Raw genomic sequence first — 24347 nt, forward strand, 5'->3', positions numbered from 1 at the left:
GTTGTCGTCGCTTCTCTACCAAACCCAGCCTTGTCCGGACGGAGATGCACTGTTGTTTACCTTAAATCTGCACAAAACATATCGACCGGGCAACCCCAGCGGAGCGCGAAGCCTAGAGTTTTCGACGTGCAGAAAAGGCTGCACTTGGCTGCAGGAGTATTGCTCAGCGCCGTGCCTGTGGACCCCGCCACAAAAAGGAAGCGAAGATCGGGTTTGCACAATAGCGGTAGATCGAAGTCGTGCATAAGGCGGATATGTACGAAGTAATGCATGCATGGAGAAACGTCTGTTCCCGTTATTCCAGCTTACCTGATTCAATGCAAACTGACCTCATATAAGACATGACGGAAAGGAAAAAGAAACCATTAGAACGGTGCGATCGAGAGTCGTGTTTCTGGGGAGCTTCAGCACAGTCCACGCGGGAGACCATGCTCTTTTTTTTTTCCCCTTTTTTTTTGTTTCTCCAAATTTCATTATGGGTTTGTTTGCTGAAAGGTAAAGGTACGTAGGTACTTATTACCTACCCCAGATAAATTGCATTCAACCCTGTTTTAACTAAAAAGTCGACCCTGTCTTCACCCATCTGAGCCTCCTCATACGTCAATTGGGCGGTAGGGGACGAAAGCCAAGGGGAAAAAGAAGAGAAGAGCCAGAAGCGTGGGGGCGTTGTACAACGCAGTGTACAAGTTCAACGTACGTTGTAGCGAGCTCAATAATCAATGTTGAGAAAATCCATGATCAACGTCCGCTCGCTATTGGCTTACAGGAGATCGGTGGGCGACGAGACGGAGGATGGTGTCTGGGCCGGGAATCCCTGCTACCACCTTGTTGCAAAAGGCCTTTCCTAACCTGGCCTGCTTCGGTCGCTACGTGGTGACAAGATCGCCGAAGTTCAGCTGAGCTCGAACCAACAAATCTGGTCCGGCGGCCAGGTGGTCGCAGGAGCTGACGACCATGTTGGACGCCCTCCTCGTCGGTCTGCATTTCTTCTCCAGCCGGCGTCCGGACTTCTTGTACGTTGTACGTTGTACACGCAGTCGTTCTCAAATGCTGCGTGAGCTGCCTCCAAGTTCACGAGTCCTTCGCTGGGTGCTTTGTTTCCCCGATTCTCTTCCTTCAGAACGCCATGCAGCCTTGCAGCTGCCTTGTACAATATTTACGGAGTGCGTACGGAGTTCCAGTATGACCAGACCAGACCATACATACGTGACAATCCCACGCGTGCAACTGAGAACCCTTCTTCAATAAACACTGCTCCGATCGAGAGTTCGCAAAGATAACCCAGCGCCGGATACTTGGATGAAAATGTCAAGCTTTTTCCAGCCGGGCCCGAACGCTTTGGCCCTGCGGCCCTGCCTTGATTTCACCAACGTCCGGGCCCATCAAACCAAGCCTGGACAATTCGGGCAACGTCATTCATTCGATGAACTCTGTCTTCTCTTTGCTATCTGATCCCTCTGGCTGTTTTGGACCCCTGGTTTCCCACTGACCGGCCCTGACCAGCACATCGCACCTTCCAAAGTAAATATGCGTTACATTCTTACTTGCATTGCGACGGCCATCCATGCCTAGCATGATCGATCGATCTATGACGAGTCAACTCTCCAACACGAGCAGTTCATCGTCTCGGCGGTGCGGTGCTACGCTGAAACTCCGCGAAACTGGTTCCTCGTAGCGAGTGTACGTTGTATTGCGTATCGTGTTTGTTTATCTGGTGCAAGCCACTCTCGCCCTCCCTGGTTAGTAGTTATTTTGACAGACCAACCGAAGTGCATCATGGCGGCGCGAACTCTTTCAGGTGTCAGCTGCCTCTTCATAGCGCGCGGTCCTAGTCCGATTATAGGCGACTCGATCTAAATAAAGGGATCATTCATCTATCAGCAACGAATGCCGCTCAGTCCCTCGCCCTTTGACTTTCCCCTCTTTGCGATTAGCATCAAAGACACCCAGAACGTCGGGCGACTGGAAATACTGCAACGCCCAATAGGCGTCCGAAGCCCGTGTCTCCTGATCACCGGGTTAAGAGGCAGTGCATCTCCAAACAATGGATGGTGTGGTGCATTGCTTGTGGGGCCGACAATAGTTGTATGCATCACGATGGCTCCGTCTCCCTCTCTCCCTCTCTCTCTTTGTTATCTGACCGCCCTCCCACCTGTTGGTCGACTGGCTGATCGACCGCTTCAGAAAAACGGCATCCATTGACCGGAAACACCGGCCGTGCCTGGCGGTTAGGTCGGCTTGGCGGGATCCCCTCTCTTGGCTCGGACGCGTTGACAAAGTCCGATTCGACCAAGGTTTCTAAGCATGACATGACTTCATCGTTTTGCATTGGAAGGTTGGAAGGATGGGGGTTTGTTGCCCCGCGGTTTCTGAATTCTAGATTACGAATACACCCACCACCTCGCACGATACGATTTGTCTCCGCCCGCGTCTCAGGTTTCGGGAAGAAAAATCCATCGTGGACCTGACGGGTCCAAACAAAGGCAAGGTTTGGACAATGGACCTGAGTCCCACCAGGCCAGTTCGAGTTGGAGGTGCAGGATGCAGGGAAGGATGGTGGGATGGTGGGTGACAATGCCTCGGTCGGCTTTTCTGATCCTTTTTAACTCGTTCAAATGCGGGGTCTATGACTAAAGTAAACAAATGCGACGCGCACTCGTGCAACAAAACAATCGCTTCCCCGCACCGTCACCGTGGCAAGTCGCGTCAGCACGTGACTCCGCACGTTTGGCGGATGGCTTGGCAGTGGAAAGTCGGTGACCCAACGAAGATCGGTGTGGACTTGCAGAGAATTGAACTCGAAAAGTCTTTTCCAGCTCCGACCGATTGGAAGGTGAGGAATTGCTTACATACGAGGTACATCTCTGCAAACACACTTTGAGCGCAGCAACTGGGTGGCGGTACAACGTACACATATCCTGCACCATGCACGTAATACGGATAAGACGCCACGAAGGATCAGTTGTGAGACTTGTGACGACTTGCCAAATACGTGCTAGATTCGGAAAATGGGCGTTTGGGAGCCGTTTCCAGTTGGCCGGGCTGCATCGGGAGCTGCTTGGGAATTGGCTGCGTTCATCGGAGTCGTCATGGTGCTCCCAGATCTTGGGTGGCATTCCATGGGAGACCATCTGAGCGGAATCTGGCTCTTGATGTATGGGTGAACGTACCATGTGACGTCAGGTTCAGCAAGCAATGAAGCACGAGCGTCGACGGGAGAATGAGAGTACAAAAGAAACCAGTCGAGACGTCGTCCTAGAGCTCGCTGGCTTGGAGAGTGCGCCTGTCGGTATACGCCACACATCTTTTGACCCTATATGGCATTAGAGGTGACAGTCAGTGGCTGGGAAACCCATCAGACCTTGCCGTTTGAACTCGCTGGTTTCGGATATAGCCTGGCCCATCCAACTCCAACGGTCCAAACAGCTCGGGTTTCAGATCACCATGATCGACCTTTGGCGCAGCGACAGCCAGTGTGTCGCTGACGGTATGGTGCACATTCGTCTCAGAGCCGAGATTTATCGACTCTGTCTAGGCAAGGCAATGGTTTTTACAAGGTTGTCAAAGGCTGCCCGAGTCAAATCCAGCGGCACAAGGACAACGACATTACTCTAGTCGTTGATATAACCACCTTCATGGGTAGGTGGTTAGAGAAAGGAGGTTCGGTTCCATCGTCATGTTCTGGCAAGGGGTAGGTCATATTACATTTCAGTTGAACCCCGAATAAAGCCGTTCCTGCAGACATTCCGGGAAGAGATTAAACCGTCGGCACACTTGTATTTCTTTCCGCCATGTGAAAATTACGAACCAGTTATCTGGATCCCATGCCCGGATTTGCGGAGATGTCTTAGTCCTTGCGATGCTGGGAGAATATTCCGAGACACTCATTTCGGCGTCGCGTGATGATGTCGACAAACAGCAAACATATATGCAGAGGTTGCCCATACTTGGCCAGTCGAGATTGTAGATCCATTGCCCTGAGATGAGTCTATCTTTGGGGTTCTGGCGGTCAAGCTGTGGCGTACCGTACCTATCACGAGCTCTGCCCCTGAGCATTGTATCAGTTCGAAAACCGCAGTGGCTAATAGGCGTGTTAGATACGCATTCAGAATCCGGAGGAATGCATAGAATGGTCGCCGTGGTCCTGGGATACACGTGTCGCAGAATACTGTTCGTAGCTGCACGAATGCCATGTCCTTCAAGAACCGGGGACAAGAGCCGAAGAGCCAACCGATCCAAGGTCGACCAGCTCTGCTGGTAGACACGACGTTCCCTCGGCGCCGAGGCAGCATAAAGTATGAAATGCACAAGAATGTAGGGATGTCAAATACATCAAGAACATAAGACAGCATCTTTGGAACGTTTACGGCGAGAAATGCTAGAGGCCATGGACAAATATGACAGAAACGTGGCGTTCGAGTAAGAGGGTGGTAAAAGATGGGGCAGACTTGAGTCGTGATCACTTATAAGTCAAAGAGAACAAACCGTGAAGCAAGCCAAGTTTCGTTTATACGAGAGGAGATTCAAAGTATTGGTTGAGACAGATCATATTACACTTGAGTCTGGCTGAATGCTGGTCATCATCTGGCCTAACGGCCGACATAGAAGTCACGGAAGCCAGATTCATAGATGTGAAGGGTAGCCAGCGGAGGGTTCGGAAGAGATATGCGGACCTGAAATTGCCGTAGTATACTTCCTTGAGGGGAGAAGCCTGCTTGGATGAAGGTTAAAGAGATACGACGTGTTGAGGGCCGAAGTACGGCATCTTGACCAAGTCGAAGTCGGTACTTCGTAGTTCTCAAAATCTGGGAGGTGAGACGAAGGTACTTGTACGCGGGTCGGAAGACGGCTAAAGGTGGAGCTGTAAAGGGGTACACCAATTAGAATCAACCCTCCTTCCAATTGGAATTTTTCAAAAATACCGCCAAAAATTGAGCGGTAACAGGCGGCAGAACCCAGACCCTTCGCAAAAAATCAACGAACCCGACTTCCAGACACCGACTGCGATACCGAACTGAAAAGGGTCGTTATACAGCCCGAATCAGTCTTTTACTCCTAGCCGTCGAAACCATGACGAGGACAGCTACCGCCAAGAGAAAGCGTGCCGAGAGGGAAGCCCTCAAGGCCGAGCGCGCCAGCAAGAAACCAAGGACCGACGACATCTCCAGGTACACCGACAAGAAGCTCTTTGTGGAAAAGTCGACGGGCCCCGATCGCATCCGCGAGGCCAAGCTGTACGAATTTCTGGGAAGCGAAGATCTCGAAACGCGCGTCCTCGCCGCCGAAGCCGTCATCTCGAGCCTCTTCGACGGCGATGGCGTGCCCGAACCCGTCCTCGAGAAACACCTCGACTGGCGCCTGTTCCGCGGTCTCGCCAGCGGGCGTGCCGCTTCCCGTCTGGGCTACAGCATTGTCATCACCGAGGTGCTGCGCCAGCTCTTTGGGGAGAATGCCCTGAGCCAGTCGAAATACCCGGGCTTGACCCTAGACAAGGTGCTCGAGATTCTCCAGCAGCGGACACGCCCGATCGGCAACATGACGGGGCAGGAAGAGAGGGATTTCTACTTTGGCCAGCTGTTTGGCCTCGAGTGCTTCACCCGCGCCGATATCCTCCAGGGGAGCGAAACCATGTGGCGGACCATCCTGTCGCTGCTCTTCAAACTCGCCGACAAGAAGGTCTGGCTTCGGCCGCAGTGCGGCTGGGTCATCACGGAGACCCTCCCCAAGCTTGGCCTCGACCTCACGCTTACCACCCTGGAAATCGTCAAGGAGGAAAAATGGTCAAAGACCCCCGAAGGCGTGGCCATTTCCCTGGCTGCCCTCAACGCTTACCCGGAAGGCCGTAAAGTGATCGGCAACCCCCTGGAGGCCAAGGTACTTCCGAACCTCCCCGTTATTCTCAAGGAGAGCACGGATGCGGATGCCTCTGGCGAAGACGAGACCTCTACGACGGGCAAGAAGAAGAAGCATCTGAATTGGTCGCATCAGCTTCATTTTGTCTGGGATATCATCCTGAAGCGCATCCTGAGCAAGGGAGAAGCCTCGTTGGAAGAGTTCACCGTCTTCTGGAGGCGCTGTGTGGATGGTAAGAAATCTTCGTCCCTGTTTCTTTTGTGTTCTATTTGGCTGACTTTTTCGCTTGAATGCAGATAACCTCTTTACCAAGACGGCGACCGACGGCCAGAAGCTGCGGGGGTTTCTCGTCTTCCAAAAGACCCTGAGCGAGCTGGTTGGGCAATCATCCGCCCAGTGCCCCTTGGAATCTTTCCTTCCCGTCATTTTCAGCAAGAACCTCATGGCTTGTCTAATGAACCAGGCTGCGCACGAAGATCGCTATCTACATCGTGCGGCTCGGAAGACCTTATCTCACGTCGAACAAGCGGCTCAGAGGAATCAAGATGCGGCATCGCTCATAATAGAGAACCTGATCACTGGTAATGGCGTATACAGCTTCGACGTGCGAACGGGGACGAAAACAGTTGAGAGTATCGTGCAGCGTCTGAAGCCGGAGGCTGGTGAAGACGCGATCGTGGTGCTGAGCGCGCCTGTCATGAAGACCTGCACAGCCGGGTAAGACTCCCTGGATCGTACAGTGGTCGTCAGTGGTCGCATGTTTGCTGACAGGGTCTTTTAGGAAGGATCTTGATAAAGTCAAGCTCGACCTCAGGGTCTATGTCGAGTATCTCTTCAAGCTGGCCAATGCCGCGCCCGAAGCTTCTTTGAAGGAGCTGACCGCCCTTGCCTACGCGCCTCCGGTCTGGGTACCCTCGAATGCCGCCGATTTCGTCAAGGAGCTCAGCCGCACTCGTCTTCAGTCTACCTTTGCGAACCTTTCTCGAAAGAACGAAGATCCGACCCACCTATGCACAGCCATCGAGAGCATCAGTCCGGAATATGTGCAAATGGACGCCAAGCTCAAAAAGGCAGTGGGCGAGGCGCGAAAGACGTTGAAATCTCTGATGCACGAGGCATCACAGGAAACTAGCCCGGGTGGTGGCAGCACTGCCCGTGGGCTATCCCTCCTCTACGCCATTGCCATCTTTCAAATCTACAACGCGGAGCCCGATGCGTTCCAGTTGCTGAGCGACCTGGAAGAATGCCACACTAGGCTGAGGAAAGAGAAGGAGGGCGCCGCCGAGTTTCTCGTGGAGATCCTTCTCTCTATGGTGTCCCAAGATTCCATCCTCCTCCGGCAGATCTCCCAGCAAGTGTTCGGATCCTTCGCCGGACGCATTTCGCCACCGGCACTCGAGCTTCTCCTGGACGTCCTCTCGGCCGATGAGAACACGCAAGGCCGACAGGCTCTATTTAACCTCGAATCCGACGACGTGGACCCCGACGAGATTGGAGAGGAGGATAGTGACGGGGACGACGATGTCGAGGAAGTCGAACTCGATTCCGACATGGAAATCGATTCGGACGTGGAGTTTGTCACGCTGAACGGTGCGGACGCGGCCGACCCTGACAGCAACGACACCAGCTCCGAGTCGGAATCCGAATCGGACGAAGAAGGCGACGAAGAAGAAGATTCGGAGGAGGCCAAGAACCTCGAGGCCATCGACGACGCCCTGGGTAAGATCCTGGGGAGCCACCGGCTCGACAAGGACAAGGATGCCGAGTCGTCCGACTCGGACGCCGACATGACGGATTCCGAGATGCTCGCACTGGATGACAAGCTCGCGGCCGTCTTCAAGCAGCGAATCAAGAACAACCCCAGCAAGAAGAAGGAGCGGAAAGCCGCCAAGGAGACGGTCGTCAACTTCAAGCGCCGCGTCCTGGCCCTCCTCGAGACGTACATCCGCTCCGAGAGCGGGAACCCGACGGCGCTCGCCGTGCTCATGCCGCTCCTGCAGCTCATGCGCACGACTACGGTCAAGTCGCTGGCCGACCGCGCGTTCGAGATTGTCAAGGAGTACCAGAAGCGGCTGCGGCGGGCGCGGCAGGCGAACAAGGGGCAGCTGAAACCCAAAGTCGACGCGGAGAAGACGCTGCAGCTGCTGAGGGACGTCCATGCCGAGGCGGCGGCGAGCGAGATGGTGGACCACGCCAGGGCGGCGGCGGCGGCGAGCTTGATTGTGGCTTCGACGCTGCATGTTGCGGATGCGCCGAGCCGGGCGGCTATCGAGGCCGAGTTTGCCAAGTTGGAGCGCAAGCCCGAGAAGGCGGCGGAGAAGAAGAAGGGCAAGAAGGGGAAGAAGAATAAGAAGAAGAAGAGTCAGGGGGGTGAGGTGGACATGTACATGGACTGGAAGCAGTGGCGGGATAGCTACGAGTCGGTACGGGAGAAGGGATCGTGAACAATCTCGGACGGATGTCGTGGTCGGAGACTGGATGTATCGGAGTAAATGCTACGCGAGCTCTTCTCTGTCCTTCGTCCAAAGGCTAGATGGCGAGAAGTACTGGACATGGTCTATACTGTCAGGTTCTTTGCTCGAGCATGTTAGTTAGCATGGCGTTCGGGCCTTGGATAGTCGTTCTGATAGATGGAGGTGTATTCAATGTCTATTGCCTTGCGGCTGGTGTCTCCCGTTCAAGTTGAAGTCCTACTGCCCCTTTCCCTGATATCCATTATGGTTTTTCCAACGCCAAACTGTATGAGCAAACATATGAAAGGTTGCGGCGTCTGAGCCCGTGTGTCTATAATTTCCATCTTATTCCATCGTAAAATCATCCGGCATGTCATGATAGCGAAGCCAGTCTTCGACCACATTTCTGCCCGGTTTACAGCTAGGTTCCCTTCTCAGTTACCAGTGCTATGGTAATGCTTGTGTAGGTGTCTTCTTACCTGATGTAATGGTACTCCATGTTACTCATTTCTTGCTGACGAAAACCTTGTTGTCATTGTCGACGGGCTTCTTGTTGGCCAACTTCTTGCTGCGGCGCTTCTTGTTGGTCTCGTGAATCTGCACGCGATAGCGGATGCGCCGGCGGCGGTTCATACGGCGAATGTCCGGGTCCCAGCGCGGCTGGCGGCGACGGCGCTGGGTGACCTGCGCTTCTACTTCAGGCATCGTTTCGGGAGTGGTCAAGTGGAAAAGTAAGGTAACGGTTTTGTAACTTGGTTGGGTTGCTCGTGTTGGTTCTTGTGCTGATTGCTGTGTGCATGTAATATCGGTGCCGAAGACGGACGCATGACCATTTATATCCATCTTGACTGTTGGTTCTTCTCGTCTGAGAGATCTGAACAATGTTATTGTATCTGGGATGATTTCCTCGACCTTCGACGTGGTATCAGGCTGCCGGGATGAGATGTGATCTGTCGACAGCAGTCGGTGGTCAGGGGGCTCGAGATCGTGAGTGGCAAAGGAGAAGGCTGCTACCTAAGAGATCATGCGGTAAATTCTCAAAACATAAGGCGTAGTCAATGGTCTGAAACTGGACTTGGGACTGGGCATCAGCCTCGTCAAGAAAGGATTCAGGGGTTAGGGGTGAAAGAGGTGAGCCTTGGTGTGGTTGGTTTCGTGGTAGTCGGTGGTCGACGCTCGAAGGACTTGGAAGAATATAGCCATTGAGGACTCGAACCTCACGATGGGAGACGATCATTTACTCCGGCACAAAATACAATTCAGGTCAATGGAATGACGGATCAGGGCGTATAAGTGTTGGTCTTCTCTTGTTCAGGGGTCATGTAGATGGAGTCCATCATGGACTCTGACCGAACTTGGCTTCGACATTGAAGAGTTTTATATTTTCGTACAGTTTTACCTATGAGTAGCTCCTGTCCTCAAAGCTTAAAGAATCTCTACAGTTCTTCTTCAATATATTCGTAGGTATGTGAGAGGCATCGTGTCGCCCTTCCTACCACGAGTTGGTGTTGAGTTGTTGGACCCCTAATGATTACATAAGCCACTTTACGGGAATTTTTGATTACTAACGTCGAAGGATAAGTGGCTTAGTGGTGGGAAGTACCTTTGTATTGAAGACATGTGCCTTATGACAATCTGGCCAACACGGCGTCGCATCCGAAAGGCGAGTAGAAATAAAAATACAAATAAAATCCATGGAACCCTCACCTCAACACGCTTCTTTCCAACCCTACCTTGACGTGAGAACGTGAGCCGAGATATCACTTGGCGTGTTCAGCCGGCCTTCAAGTCCAATTCCTCAAGGACAGGCATTCCTGGCAGCACAAGAAGCCATTGATCTTCGCGTATGATTGATTCTTCCCATCATTCCGGCCTAGCGAACCACGAAGAATGCGACGATGATTTAGTTGCTAATCCTTCATATGCTCTTCTCTCTAGTCTCATACGTTGTTTCAGACTTGGCTCTTTGGAACACCGCTGTATGTCGTCCGCGAGTTCGGATTACTGGCCACATCTAGCTGGCGCAGGGAAGTGGCTGACTTTGAGAACTCTGCTTCGCGACCAGTCTTTCGAACCACGTTGTTCTTCAGTTCTTCAACTTGGCCACCTGTCCTTCCCGTAGACACAGCCCCAGACGTGCCATGCAAACATGAAGGCCCTTCAGCTGGTTATCGGCCTCCTTGGCCTGCTCACGACCTTTGCGGCCGCTTGGAGCAAGGAAGGTATGATACTATGATACTCCCGTAGCATGGAGTTCTTGCATACCACCCAGCTCTCCCTAACAGGACGCTGACAACTACTTCCCCTCTGCCCCAGACCGTGAAATCTTCCGTATTCGAGCTGAAATCCAGGCCCACGAGGCCAACCCCGACACGACCTTCTACGAACTCCTCGGCGTCAAGCCCAGCGCCTCCATCGACGACATCACCAAGGCCTATCGCAAGATCACCCGCTCCCTGCACCCGGACAAGGTCGCGCAGCAGCTCAAGGCCGAACGCCTCAAGGCCAAGAAGGCCGGCGCGCCGCCCCCACCGGGCGTCAACCTCGACAAGCCCCCCACGCAGCGCGAGATCAACGCCGCCGTCAAGGTCGCCTCGGAGCGCCAGGCCCGCCTCGGCCTCGTGCGCAACATCCTCAGCGGGCCCGAGCGCGACCGCTACGACCACTTCCTCAAGAACGGCTTCCCCACCTGGAAAGGCACCAACTACTACTACCAGCGCTACCGCCCCGGCCTCGGCACCGTCCTCGTCGGCCTCTTCCTCACCGCCGGCGGCGCCATGCACTGGCTCGCCCTCTGGCTCGGCCACAGCCGCCAGCGGGACTTTGTCGAGCGCTACATCAAGTTCGCCCGCGACTCGGCCTGGGGCGACAACCTCAGCATTCCCGGCATTGACGACGCCCAGGCGGCTGCTGCGCCCGCTACTCAGGATGAGGATGCGCCCCCCGCGCAGCCCGTCAACCGCCGCCAACGTCGCTTCGAGGAACGCGCTGCCCGGAAGGAGAAGGCCAAGCCCAAGGGGAAGAACGGTGGTGGCGGTGGTGGAAGCGGCCCTGCTAGCGGCGCCGCTACCCCCCGCGACGTTTCCCAGGGAGCCCCGACGGGTGCTCGCAAGCGTGTCATTGCCGAGAACGGCAAGGTATTGATCGTTGATGCACTCGGCCAGGTCTACCTTGAAGAGGAAGACGAGGACGGAAATCTCCAGCAATTTCTCCTGGACGTAAGTTGATGTCCTTCCTTGTTGCTTTTCTTCGTACTGCACCCTGCCCACGACTAACCTAATCATAACAGCCCTCCGAGCTCAAACCCCCCACCTTCCGCGACACCGCCGTAGTCCGCCTCCCGCTCTGGCTCCTCCGCTCCTCCATCGGTCGCTTCATCGGCACCAAGCACGCCGAAGAAGAAACCGACGAGGAAGACGACGCCGCGACCGAGGACAACGCCGCCGTCGAGGTCGACTCGGACAACGATCGGATCCAGCACACGCCGCCCGGCAGCACCGGCTCGGCCAGCGACTTTGAGGTCCTGGAGAAGTCGACCGACTCGCTCCGCAAGGCCAAGGTGACTGGCGCTCAGACCGGCGGCCGGGCCAACAAGCGAAAGGGAAACAAGAGGCGGTGAGCGTTGGGAGGTGAAGGATGCTCGGTGATCGCCACCCATGTCTCTTCGTCGGGTTTCTTGTTGATTCTCTTTTCCTGCTTCCTTCTCTCGTCTTCCCTCTCTGCCTCTTTCGTACGCGCTGTTCAGGGCGGATTGATCTGTCGCGTTTGTACACGTCGGGGGATTCTATACTGTGGAAAGAAGCACATGGACTCGCATTTCCACTTGGGCAAATTTGCCGCAGAAATGTTGGGAGGGTAAGGAAAGGAGAAACAATACGGACGGGATAAGACACTACCGAACGCACTGGAAGTGGCAAAGGGAATAGTAGAGAAGAACAACGAAAAGAAGATCATTCAGATGCCAATATCTCCCCGACCTCTGGCCGAATACTTTCCTGGTGACGTACTTATCAAGTGATAGTCTGGTTGGACCAGCGGGATAGATGCGATGTGAGGTTATTTTGCAGTGTGCTATGGGAACACCAACCGCGATACAAGGCGGTTGAGGTCCATGGGATGCCGCTATTTGTGCAACGAGGCTTTTGTTTACACAATTTCAAACCACCTAGCTAACTACAGATATCTTTACTGGTCCGCTCCGTCGGCGGATATCACAGCAATGTACGGCGAGTACTGTTCATCCCTGCAAATTTACCCCCTCCCGTTGATATCTGAATTTCCTTTTTGGTTTTCTGTGCCTACATGATCTCCATGGCTTCCATATTGCCGGCAGGGGCCGCGAATGGCTGCTGATGTACGGGCCAGTCGCTGATAGAGCCCTTGTAGACGGGATCAGTGGCGCGGGAGTAGGCTTGATTCCCGACACCGCCGACAGCAGTACCAAAGTGGGAGTAGACGTTCTGAGGGCGACTCTCGGCCTGTCGGCGCTGCTCGCGTTCCTGCTCCCGGAGCATGAGCTCCTCATAGCCCGACATCATGTAGGGTTCGACGTTATTCGAAGAGGCTAGCCAGCGGCTATCGTCCGTTTGCACGGGTGTGCCGTCAAGGCTCATGATCAGGTTATCATTCTGCCTCGCTCTCGTCGCCTCAAGGGCACGGTCATAGCGGAGTTTCGCCCAGCGCTCCTCTTGCTCGTAGGTGGTCGTAGTCCAGGCCAAGGAAGGGTTGTCTTGGTAGCTGGTGGGTGGGGCTACGCGCCACAGCTCGACGAGCCGAGCCTGCTGGGGAGAATCGGATATACGGAAGAGCTGGAGTTGAGAAGGGGACAGGACGGTGGGATCGACACCGCTCTGGGAAAGGACGATTTCGACGGTAAGCTGCTCAGGCTGGGCCGGCTCGGACGAACGCCGTTGTTGCAGGTGTGTCTCTTGGGCCGGTTGCTGCTGTTCCTGTTGAGGTTGGGACTCTGCCTGTCGGTGGAGATGAGCGGAATGGGTGTAGTGCTGGGAAATGGAGTAGGTGATGGGCTTGGTGTTCGGGTTCGAGCTAGGGTGTGTGGCGGTGGCCACGGTATGGTAGTCTGTGGGGGGTCCTCTGGGGGTATCTAGCATGGAGGTTTCTTCGACGGCCGTCCTGGGTTGTTGTTCTTGTGCCTGGCTCTGGAGCTCGGGATGGAAGGTCAGGTTACGGGAGAAGAGGGCGGCGAGGTCGTCGTGAACCTGCATGTTGGGCTGATAAATAGCCATTTTCTGTTCAATATATCAGAAAAGGGACGATCCCAAAGGCGGCTCGAGATGGGAGGACGCATGTTACCTCGTTCATGGAAGGGCGCTAGTCGTGCGGTGTGGACGACACGAGGAAGGCAATATACTCTGCTTTCTCAACAAAGAGTAGAACAGTAGCGGGGGTGAATAGACGGCCAAACAGGTCCAACGTGTTCTTTGCTGAAAAAACCAAGTGCCAAAATAGAGCAAGGTAAAATGGAGGATTTGCCCCCAAGATACTCGTTCGTTTCGGAAGGCGATAGTCAAAAGACAGGACGCACGGTACAGCAATTCGAAGTTATATTGGATATGCTATGTACTTTGCGCCGTCGTGGTCAAGTAAAGACGGATAGGGACTCGGGGGTTTGCGGTCGAGTCGCAATGGGGCAGAGAAAAGGATGCGGGGGGCAAGACTGAGAGATCAAAGAGCTCGGGGACGGCAGAGTGCGAGTACAACTGCCAGGAGGAGCAAGAGAGTAGCAAAGTCGGGATCACTATACGCCAGAAAGATATTCGGGGAAAATAACAGTCGCAGAGACGGCGAAAGAAAAGTCGGTGGGAGAGAAGAAGCGGTAGGAAGGTTGATAAGGGGAAATCGGAAGGTGAGCCGGATGCCTATTACAGGGCCTGATGTCTTCGTGTGCTCTCGTGTAAGCAAATGGAGCAAACGGTCATGAATCGTGATTATCGTGACGTTCGTCGGGTAATCCGTCGGTGGCTGCAAGAGAACCAGCAAGAGTCGAGAAATGTGCGGATAGGAAAAGGGGGGAAAAAGGGGGGAGAAAAGGAGGGGGAAGATGAAGACGAAATATAAAAGTGACGATGGAGGGGCACGGGTCTGTGTGGTGCCACCTATCGATGCAGGGGCGACATGCATGCCTGCCCAGGCAGCTGCCACCCTGGATCTTGGGCTCCGGAAGGTACTTTCCATACCTTTTAGTCACCTTCTCTCTCCCTTTCGTAACTGTATAAAAAGGTCGTCATGGCGAAGGGGATGACCAGTGAAGAGGTAGTGATGGTATTTGAAAGTACAAGTACTTATTGTTGACATTGAAGGAGTTGTATGACACACACGATGTTTGTCCCATCCACTGGTTCTTCCACATGGTAATGGCTTCTACCAACAACATGGCTCTGAAAAGGCACAATTATCGCCCAATAACCCCACGACACGACCATCGCGAGCGGTCCATGTGGGTTGCGAAGGCCCAACGTCTCTTGGTCATGGTGGGGGAGGGGCCCCCCAAAAACAAAATATAATGAAATTAAATAGGGAATGATGGAAATGTGACCAGCTGGCCACCCAAGCGTCAATGCTAAGCCCATTAGCCAGTTTCGTACCGTCTTGGAACCGTTTAACACCTGATGTTAGCGTGTGACTCGATTCCCCGTTTTCAAAGTCGGCGATGTGAAAAGGAGCGGCGAGGGGCTTATACGTTGTATTCACAAGCAAATTGGCCTAGACGGTTTGAAACATTCCAAAGTACGAGGAGCATGACCGAGGAGTGTATGGGCCTACATAGATATATGAGTATATGAACTTTTAAACGCCCTGGCAATCAATAGCATGCTTCGTCCTGCTGGTTGATCACTGTTTCCTCTACCTCCTCCTTTTGGCCTCGGCAAGATGCAGTAGCCCTAGTCTTTTGCCGCCACGATCAGAGGCGTCTGGACATTCGAAAACAGAAAAATATCAACGAGTCTGAAATATGTACTTCGTACGAATTAGGTACTTTGTATGTCTTGGTGTCCTGCGCCTGTGCCTCGAGATACTCGTGGAAGGCATGGCTGATCAAGCCACATGCTCCATGTCATGGCTGCTGAGCCACAGCTGAATTGTCACAAGTCACGTTATTCTACCCGGGAACCCCTGCTCGATATTGACTACATGGCTAATCGAATTATGACGTCTTGCTTATATGATAAGCGAGGTTTCGTATTGAGATACTACCTAAAACCGTTAGTCGCATGGAAAATACCAAACAGGGTACTGACCAATATCGGTACGTCCCCCGTTCAGCCTCGTCTGAAGTGGATCTGTAGCTGCCATCCACCATCCAGCAACACGCAGCTCTCGGGATGCCTAGTGAAGCTCCCGCATGCCAAACGACTGGAATCATCCTCATCACCAGCTTCATCTCTCCCCACCATAATCGACAACACAATCTAATTGGGAACCCCGTGCGTTGAAAGGGTCCTCCCAATCTAGTCTCAGCTTAATCACCACCACCACCGCCACCCGAACCTCCTCCTCTCTTCAGGCCCAGCGTCTGCCGTCAAAATGGTAAGCTACCTAGCTCCCTCTCCACGGCCATCCCTCGGCTTCTCACCCCCAGCCCCGACTCAGAGCGATTCTTCCAAGCTTCGCAACATTACTGACCCCGAACCCCGCCATGACAGACTTCGATAGGAACAGGCTACGACCTGTCCAACTCCATCTTCTCTCCCGACGGCCGCAACTTCCAAGTCGAATATGCCGTCAAGGCAGTCGAGAACGGCGGCACTTCCATAGGCATCCGCTGCAAGGATGGTGTCGTCCTGGCCGTCGAAAAGGTCATCGCCTCTAAGCTCTGGAAGCCCGGTGCAAACAAGCACATCGCCACCATTGACCGTCACCTCGGTGCTGTACGTCATGCACTTTCATCCACATCGTTCTTTGTGTATACGTATACATACAACATATCATTCTGGCTCGGTCAACTAATCGGAAACACGCAACTAGGTCTACTCCGGCATGATCCCCGACGGCAGACATTTCGTCGACCGGGCCCGCGACGAGGCCCGCGCCTGGCGCGACATCTGGAAGAGCCCCATCCCCACCGCCGACCTCGCCTCCCGCATGGGCGGCTACCTCCAAGCCTACACCCTCTACTCCTCCGTGCGGCCCTTTGGCATCACCGCCATCGTCGCCGGCTTCGACCCCTCCGAAGCCCTCCCCGTCGACGGCGAGGTCGGCCGCGGGCCCTCGGTCGGCCCCGGCGGCGTCAAGGAGGGCCTCAAACACGGCGGCCCGGGCCTCTACATGATCGAACCCTCCGGCCTCTACTGGGGCTACTACGGCGCCGCCACCGGCAAGGGCCGCCAGGCCGCCAAGGCCGAGCTCGAGAAGCTCGACCTCGCCGGCGAGGGCATCTCCCTCGAGCAGGGCGTCAAGGAGGCCGCCCGCATCATCTACGTCGCCCACGACGACAACAAGGACAAGGAGTTTGAGCTCGAGATGAGCTGGATCAGCGACGTCGACGGGCCCACCAAGGGCCGCCACGAGGAGGTCCCCCGGGCCATCCGCGAGGAGGCCGAGCGGTTAGCCAAGAAGGCGCTGGATGACGATGACGAAGAGGATGGGAAGAAGGACGACGAGGAGGGCAAGAAGGATGACGAGAAGATGGAGGAGTAGTGCGCTCAGGTGTCTTTGGAGTGATAAGAAGGAGAGGCAAGACAAGAGGAAAACAGGATTCTGCATCCCTTAAATGAGACATCTCTGTTCGACACACGCTCGAGTGAGTGACGTTGCCTACCCAGAGATCGTGACCGAAAGTGGTTGACCATGGGAGTGACGAACATGCGTATCTTTGTTTTGTTCTAGCCTCTTCAGTCAACCGTGCAAGAGGCGTCGAAACGGGTGGGCGGCTGAGGAACAGCTTTCTGTACGTGTACCACTACTATCAAGACGAGGGGGTGGCCCTTCTACGGCAGCCGGGGATCATAAGTCGACAGACGGCAAGCTGAACGTAGAGGAAGCTGGCGAATATGGCTAGAATATACGTCTTTTGACCGCTCAGACCTCGAAATCGCCAGCTAATATTGCACACAACATGGGCCTGGCGAATCCATACGTAAGGAGATAATCTCATCATGGAAGTGAGCGTCACATAACGATCAAATGTCATCTTGGATTCTCAACCAGGAACTGTAAGCACATATGGAATAACTATAACCCGGCAGTGATTCTTTAGCTGTATCAAATCAAGTCGATCCAATCCATATTCCATGTCCAACACGTTGGCATTCCCTATACCAGGCATCCACCCACCCAACCAATGTATGCAAAAAAGAAATTCTATCACGATATCCCGCGCCTCTAAGCCTTGGTAATCCTGCACACGAGGTCGGAACCATCCACCGAGTCGCCCTCCTTGACTTGCATGTCGGACACCTTGCCGTGATGTGGTGCCGAGATGACCATTTCCTAAAGAAAAATCCATGTTAGTTAAAGCTGACCGGACCAAATCTACTACTCCTCTAGCCAGGGAACGAACCATCTTCATAGCGCTGAGCACGGCGAGCGGGTCGCCCTTCTTCACATCCGCACCCTCCTTGACGCGAAGCTCCACCAGCACACCGGCCATCGGCGCACCGACCTGGCTCGAGTCGAGAGGGTCGGCCTTGGGCCGCGTCACGTTGGACACCGACGCCTTGCGGTCGTCCACCGTCACCTGCCGGACCTCGCCGTTCATCTCGTAGAACACCTCCCTCTGGCCCGTGTTCTCGCTGAGCGGGCCCACCGCCAGGAGCTTGAGGATGAGGACCTTGCCCTGCTCCAGCTCGACGTGGAACTCCTCGCCAATCTCCGACCGGGACAGGAAGTACTTGGTCGGGAGGACCGACAGGTCGCCGTACTTCTGGATGAACTTCTTGTAGTCCTCGAAGACCTTGGGGTACATGACGTACGAGGCAACATCCGTCTCGGAGACGGGGCCCCCGAACTTCTTGGTGAGCTCACGCCTGACCTTGGCAAAGTCGACGGGCTCGAGGGACAGGCCCGGTCGGGCATCGAGCTTGCGGCGCCCGCGAAGAGCGTCCGTCCGGAGCGGTTCCGGGAAGCCGCCGTACGGCTGGCCCATCATGCCCTCGAGGAACTCGAGCACGGAACCGGGGAAGTCGAGCTCTCCGGCCCGCCTCTTCACATCTTCGGGAGTAAGCTTGTTCGAGACCATGAACTGGGCAAGATCGCCGACGACCTTGGAAGTGGGAGTGACCTTGACAATGTCGCCCAGGAGCTCGTTGGCGTGCTCGTAGGCCTTCTTGGTTTCGGTCCATTGGGTTCCCAGGCCGAGCTGCGCGGCCTGGAACATCATGTTGGTAAGCTGACCGCCCGGGATTTCGTGCTCGTACACTTCGGGGTCGGGGCCGGCGAGGTGAGCCTCGAAAGGCGAGTACAGGAGACGTAGCTGCTGCCAGTACGTGTCGAGGGCGCGAACGTGTGCGGGGTTCAGACCGGGGTCCAGGTCGGTACCCTCGAGCGAGGCCATGATGGCGTTGATGCTCGGCTGAGACGTCATGCCCGACAAGCTATCGGTCGCGGCATCGACAGCATCCGCACCGGCCTTGGCGCAGGCCACCATGGACGCCACACCAGTGCCGGCCGAGTCGTGGGTGTGGACGTGGATGGGAAGGTCGGGGTACTTCTTGCGGATGGCGCCGACCAGGAGAGTGGCGGCATGCGGCTTCAGGACACCGGCCATATCCTTGATGCCGAGGACATGAATGTCGAGGGCGACGAGCTTGTCGACCAAGTCGAGATAGTACTGCAGGTTGTACTTCTTCTTGGGGTTGAGCATGTCGCCGCTGTAGCAAACGGTACCCTCGACCACACCGCCGGCCTTGTGCACGGCCTTGATACCGACCTCGAGCTGGTCAATGTCGTTCAGCGCATCAAACACGCGGAAGATGTCGACGCCGTTTTTCTTGGCTTGGTCGACAAAATGATCGATGGCGTTATCGGGGAGGGAGGCGTAGGCGACACCGTTGGCACCCCGGAGGAGCATCTGGAAAGGAACGTTGGGAATCAGCTTCCTCATGCGTCGCAGCCTGTCCCACGGGTCTTCGTAGAGGAAGCGCATGGCAACGTCAAAGGTCGCGCCGCCCCAGCATTCCAAGGCGTAAAGGTTGTGGAGGGCGTGGCTCGTCTCCTTGGCGATGTTCAGGAGATCCACCGTCCGCACGCGAGTCGCCAGGAGCGACTGGTGAGCATCTCGCCATGTGGTGTCCATGAGCAAGCAGCCCTTGTATTCGCGCACAGCCTTGGCGAACGCCTTGGGGCCCTGTTCGAGGATGATCTGCCTCCATCCAGACTTGCAGGGCTGGGACACGTCGACCTTGCTGCCGTCCTCGTTCTGGAGAACGGGCAGGATAATATCGGCCTTGAGCTTGGGCTCGCCGATCTGGCCCTTGATGCTGCTTCCGTTGACGGCCATGTCGCCGAGGTAGGCGAGCAGCTTCTGGGCACGGTTCTGGCTGCCGACAAGGTCGAATAGTTGCGGGGTGTCATCGATGAAGGTGGTCCAGCAATTTCCGTCAATGAAGGTCGGGTGTGTGAGCAAAGATGCCAGGAAAGGGATGTTGGTCTTGACGCCACGGATACGGAATTCGACCAGCGCTCGCAGCATCTTCCTCCGAGCAATTTCATACGTCGAGCCCTGGCAACTGCACTTGACCAACATGGAATCGTAATGGGGGCTGATGACGGCGCCAGCAAAGCCGTTGCCACCATCTAGACGGACACCGTTGCCACCGGCGGAGCGATAGACCTCGATCTTGCCCGTGTCAGGCTGGAAGCCCTTGGCCGGGTCTTCGGTGGTAATACGGCACTGGATAGCGAAACCTCGGGTGGAGATGCGGTCCTGGGTGAGGCCGAGCTGCTGCAGGGTGGCGCCTGCGGCAATCTGGATCTGAGCAGCCACGATGTCGATGCCGGTGATCTCCTCGGTGATGGTATGCTCGACCTGGATACGCGGGTTGATCTCGATGAAGTAGTAGCGGTTCTGCTGGTCGACCAGGAATTCGGCCGTGCCGGCATTGCGGTAGTTGACCGACTTGGCCAGCCTGACGGCGTCGGCAAGGATGGCATCGCGGACGTCTTGGGGAAGGTCCTTGGCCGGGGCGACCTCGACGACCTTCTGGTGGCGGCGCTGGACGGAGCAGTCACGCTCGTACAGGTGCACAATGTTACCATGGTTGTCACCGAGAAGCTGCACCTCGATATGCTTGGGTTTGTCGAGGAAGCGTTCCACGAAGACGGTACCGTTGCCAAAGGCGGACTTGGCCTCGGAGGTAGCCCGCTCGAATGACTCCTTGAGGCTCTCCTGGTCGCGGACGACTCTCATACCACGACCACCACCGCCATAGGCAGCCTTGATAATGATGGGGAAGCCATATTGGTCGGTAAACTTCTTCACCTCCTCGAACGTACCGACTGCACCGTCAGTTCCAGGGACGACAGGGACGCCGGCGGCGAGGGCGAGGTTTCTGGCCGAGACTTTGTCGCCAAGGGCGTCAATGACATCGGGAGAAGGACCGACAAACTGGTGGAGTGAGGTTGTGTTAGTTCCGGGAACCAAAGGTGCTTGAGTCTTGTAGGGAAGAGCGGCCGCAACGATGGGTACGTACGATGAGTCCGGCTTTCTCGATGTTACGAGCAAATTCGGCGTTCTCGGCGAGGAAACCGTAGCCTGGGTGGGTTAACTGGTCAGCCATCCCGAGACCCTTTACTCCCACAGAAACACCGTGTAGACAAGAGTGGGCGTACCTGGATGAATCATCTGAGCGCCGTGCTCGATGGCAATCTTAAGGATCTCATCGCCGGCGAGATACGCTCCGACTGGGGTGTATTGGCCTCGTTTGCCAATGACGTAGGCCTCGTCGGCCTCTGTAGGCGCATTCGTCAGCTGGTTGTGCCGTGTGGGCGGGGGGAGAGAGAGCTGGGAAGGTGACAAGACGGATGACTTACTCTGCCGGTGCATGCTAAGACGGTCCTCATAACTGCAGGGAAAGTTAGCACACGATGCGTCCCAGGTGAGGCATTGGCTGGCGTCACCTGAAAACGGCAATGGTTTGTAGCGAAAGCTCGTGAGCCTAGAGGGAAATGAGTCAGCAATGGGGTCTTGCGAGGTGCGCCACTCAAAGCTTGCTGGGGAAAATTGCTCACCGTTCTGAAGATCTATTAAAAGGGAAAGGTAAGTATTTTAGCCAGCCCTAAGAAAGTATCGATGAAGCACAGAGTCCAAAGACATACTCGAATAGCTAGTCCATGTCAGCAAATGTCACGGAGGAACCCAAGAAAGGGGCAGCAGAAGGGGTAGGGTAGAGAGGACTCACGGATTTCACCACGGTTGGCGACTGATTGCGACAGAAAGAACCGACGTTAGCCAAGAGACCTGCCAGCATGACCCGTAGATACCATGGGTCGAGAAAGAGGGGATGATGGAATCTCGCAGAGGTCGGGGAAACCTCGACAGGGGCCGTGACGCACCCAAAATCTTCTTCAGTTGCATGATACTGGAATTGGCCCGGATGTGGTGAATGCTCTGGCTCTCCTTGGGAGCATCCTCCTCCTCGAACACATCGGTGAAAGTCACCGGTGACTGGACCATGATGCCGATCTAGATTGGGAGGAGGTAGAAGGCGGGCGGAGTTGCGTAGGATCCGAGAGGGGGAGGAAGCTGGAGTTCGGGAGGAATGTCGAGATGGTGTCCAGCGGGGAGAGGAAGAGAATTTGAAGAGGTCGCGTTAGGGGGAGGGTTTTTGACTCGAGAGAAAAAAAGGTACGAAAAGAGACGTTCTATGTCGGCGGGGTGTGGGCGACGTGCGTTCGTTGCTCAGCTTCTGGTGGGGGCGGGGGCGTTCGCGGCTAGGCTCATGAGAAAGACTGATTGTGAGCAAAGGCGGGGGAAGGGTGTGTTTGCAGCGTGTACTGGGGGGCGTGTGTCTAATATGCAAATTGGCATTAGCTTTCACCGTAGTGGGGTATTTTGACTTGATTTGCCGATAAGGGGAAGATCTCGTGAAGAAACCCAGGGCTATGTATTAGCTCGGCCCGAGCTTAGGTCATGCATTGCGCTCGAAACTCGGTGATAGACGACTTCAATAAGGTACTGTAGTAACGATTGATGACGGAGTACTTCGTAAGGGGCAGGAAGTACTAAACCAGTAGGCTGGGTACCTTCAATGGTGCTGTGCAACTTCCGACGTACCTTGGGTATCTGAGGTCGCGAAAGGCGAAAGCAAAAGGATCGTCGACGATAACGAGTCTCCAACTAAAACGGCAAGGCAAAGTAAAAGAAACAGAAGAGAGAAACGAAACGTCTTCAATGATCAAAGAAACGGGAGGGGCTTTTGTAATATAACTCAAAAGTCTGCCCAGGTTCTCTACAAAGGTTGCTTGTCGGTCTACACATGGATCAGATCAAGAGGCTGAAGTTGTACTACGAGGTACAACGTACTTCCGGAATAGGGATCCTGGCTGGAGAACCTTAACAGGTTCGGTACCTGTGCACGAAGCAGCATCCTTGGTTCACTTGAAAGCCACCCCCACCCTGTTCTGTTTTAGAACTCAAACTCTTAACGGGCTTGGGTACGTAGTAGTGTCGAGCCACACTGTGCCTCGATAGCATCAAGAATGACCTCGACCCGAAACATTCACCTTGGAGCATTTGTTATTCTTGGACATCACTTTGAAGACCGCGGCAAATAACAAGTGTATAGTGTCTCGTAATCTATACTATCGTCGTGGAGCTAGATCCGGGAAGATATGCATCATGGGGCGAAACACAAAATGCATGTTAGAACCACCCTATGTCTGCATGCAGCATGGTAGAGAGGGAACACGGACTACCTCACGTAGCACCTGATATCCCATGTCACTGGGCCGGGGCCCGTGCCCGTGCCCGTGGTCAACTCAGTTCTGGGTTCACCTGGGTTATTCGTCCTGGTGTTGTATAAAATAGTACTGAGTACTTCGTATACGTTGTAGTCGGGATGAGCCCCGTGTCGCCCGTGGATAGCAACCTGGAACGACGTTGGTTGGGCAATTCTCCCAAGGCTACCGTCGGCATTCCATGCCTCGTGGTTATCTGGCGTCATCACTGGCCAACCAGAAGCTTCTGCTAGTACCTCAATGCGGGTGTTGGCTTCGAGCGAACCTATTTCTATCGTCCTCGAACCATCACAGCACGCCTCGTCTCATCCCTAAGGAACGATAGCTCGAGTCCCCGCTGTATTACCTACCTCCCGTACGTCCGTCGGCTTGTAGAGCCTAGATAGCGGGAATATTGCCCGAGAAATCATAATACCGAGGACAACTTGAACAGAATCGCCTGTCGTCCAGAGCTTCGTCAGTCAAATCCCGTTTGTTTCCGTATCGTTCCCGCTGTATCGCGAAGGTCGGTACAGATATCAGATTCCAACAATGGCACTAAAATGCGGGGTGCCGTGGCAGCAGCAGCTATCAGCCTCGGGCAGATTCCCCCCGCGGGCATTGGTCTCCAGGTGGCCTTACCAAGTACGCGCATCTCGTCTCTACTTATCCCTTCAGCGTTGTGGCATCATCAATCTGACCGAGGTATATGAAGTGTCCGTAGCTCCCGTATAGTTTCTATCTTAGCTAATCCCAGACCAACCTCAGACGGATGATTGTCAACTTGGTCGACTAGTGCATTAATCCCACTCTCGAGCCTTGATGATGCCGCCTGCAGCATGATGTCGCTGAGGTCACTGGCCATGTGGACACTTGCATCCCTCCCTCCGTTCTTCTTGTTGGCTCGGTTTGCCCATCAATTGAGTCACAATAGCATGCACCAGCATAGGTACTGTGTGTAAAAAATTCGCTCTGCTCGAGACATTCAATCCATACCCCCCTCCAATGAGGTATTAATCCCCTGGTTAACCCACGCCCTCTTGGAAATGCTTGTGCTTTTTTCCAATTGGCCAGGCCAGACCTTGACGCCATGTTAGTCAGGGCAAGGCATCGTCGCCGCTCAAATCTCTTACGTCGTGAAATCCC

At 54.8% G+C, this 24347-nt stretch overlaps 7 protein-coding genes across 7 annotated transcripts; 3 read left to right on the forward strand and 4 right to left on the reverse strand.

Annotated features, from left to right (window-relative positions):
* Window positions 1-3757: 3757 nt before the first annotated feature.
* Window positions 3758-4352, reverse strand: ACRALDRAFT_206668 (uncharacterized protein; the record flags this gene model as incomplete). Its single annotated transcript, XM_071022087.1, has 5 exons — window positions 3758-3773; window positions 3809-4048; window positions 4102-4144; window positions 4185-4273; window positions 4309-4352. The coding sequence occupies 5 exons, from the start codon at window positions 4350-4352 to the stop codon at window positions 3758-3760; spliced, it is 432 nt and encodes a 143-aa protein (XP_070876384.1).
* A 718-nt stretch (window positions 4353-5070) lies between these two features.
* On the forward strand, window positions 5071-8530 carry ACRALDRAFT_1074450 (uncharacterized protein; the record flags this gene model as incomplete). Its single annotated transcript, XM_071018244.1, has 3 exons — window positions 5071-6085; window positions 6150-6570; window positions 6635-8530. 3 exons carry the CDS (start codon window positions 5071-5073, stop codon window positions 8295-8297), a joined length of 3099 nt encoding a protein of 1032 aa, XP_070876385.1. The 3' UTR covers window positions 8298-8530.
* A 280-nt stretch (window positions 8531-8810) lies between these two features.
* ACRALDRAFT_206671 (uncharacterized protein) lies at window positions 8811-9543 on the reverse strand (the record flags this gene model as incomplete). The annotated part of the gene is made up of 3 exons (XM_071022088.1): window positions 8811-9313; window positions 9351-9443; window positions 9528-9543. The coding sequence occupies 3 exons, from the start codon at window positions 9541-9543 to the stop codon at window positions 8811-8813; spliced, it is 612 nt and encodes a 203-aa protein (XP_070876386.1).
* A 912-nt stretch (window positions 9544-10455) lies between these two features.
* ACRALDRAFT_2089538 (uncharacterized protein) lies at window positions 10456-11919 on the forward strand (the record flags this gene model as incomplete). The annotated part of the gene is made up of 3 exons (XM_071022543.1): window positions 10456-10528; window positions 10623-11524; window positions 11596-11919. Coding segments are annotated over 3 exons (1299 nt in total), but the record flags the coding sequence as incomplete, so codon positions are not given.
* A 685-nt stretch (window positions 11920-12604) lies between these two features.
* ACRALDRAFT_2039812 (uncharacterized protein) lies at window positions 12605-13552 on the reverse strand (the record flags this gene model as incomplete). Its single annotated transcript, XM_071020988.1, has 1 exon — window positions 12605-13552. One exon carries the CDS (start codon window positions 13550-13552, stop codon window positions 12605-12607), a length of 948 nt encoding a protein of 315 aa, XP_070876388.1.
* Window positions 13553-15851: 2299 nt separating this feature from the next.
* ACRALDRAFT_1054676 (uncharacterized protein) lies at window positions 15852-16964 on the forward strand (the record flags this gene model as incomplete). Its single annotated transcript, XM_071015832.1, has 3 exons — window positions 15852-15854; window positions 15971-16195; window positions 16293-16964. The coding sequence occupies 3 exons, from the start codon at window positions 15852-15854 to the stop codon at window positions 16962-16964; spliced, it is 900 nt and encodes a 299-aa protein (XP_070876389.1).
* A 466-nt stretch (window positions 16965-17430) lies between these two features.
* Window positions 17431-22442, reverse strand: ACRALDRAFT_2032297 (uncharacterized protein). Its single transcript, XM_071020702.1, has 9 exons — window positions 21819-22442; window positions 21665-21685; window positions 21582-21589; window positions 21495-21506; window positions 21384-21421; window positions 21096-21328; window positions 20957-21018; window positions 17827-20871; window positions 17431-17756 (listed from the first exon to the last, which is right to left on the reverse strand). The coding sequence occupies exons 1-9, from the start codon at window positions 21937-21939 to the stop codon at window positions 17649-17651; spliced, it is 3648 nt and encodes a 1215-aa protein (XP_070876390.1). The 5' UTR covers window positions 21940-22442; the 3' UTR covers window positions 17431-17648.
* Window positions 22443-24347: the final 1905 nt, after the last annotated feature.

The sequence above is a fragment of the Sodiomyces alcalophilus genome, assembly GCF_042370955.1.
Source record: "Sodiomyces alcalophilus JCM 7366 unplaced genomic scaffold ACRALscaffold_2, whole genome shotgun sequence".
Lineage (NCBI taxonomy): Eukaryota > Fungi > Ascomycota > Sordariomycetes > Glomerellales > Plectosphaerellaceae > Sodiomyces > Sodiomyces alcalophilus.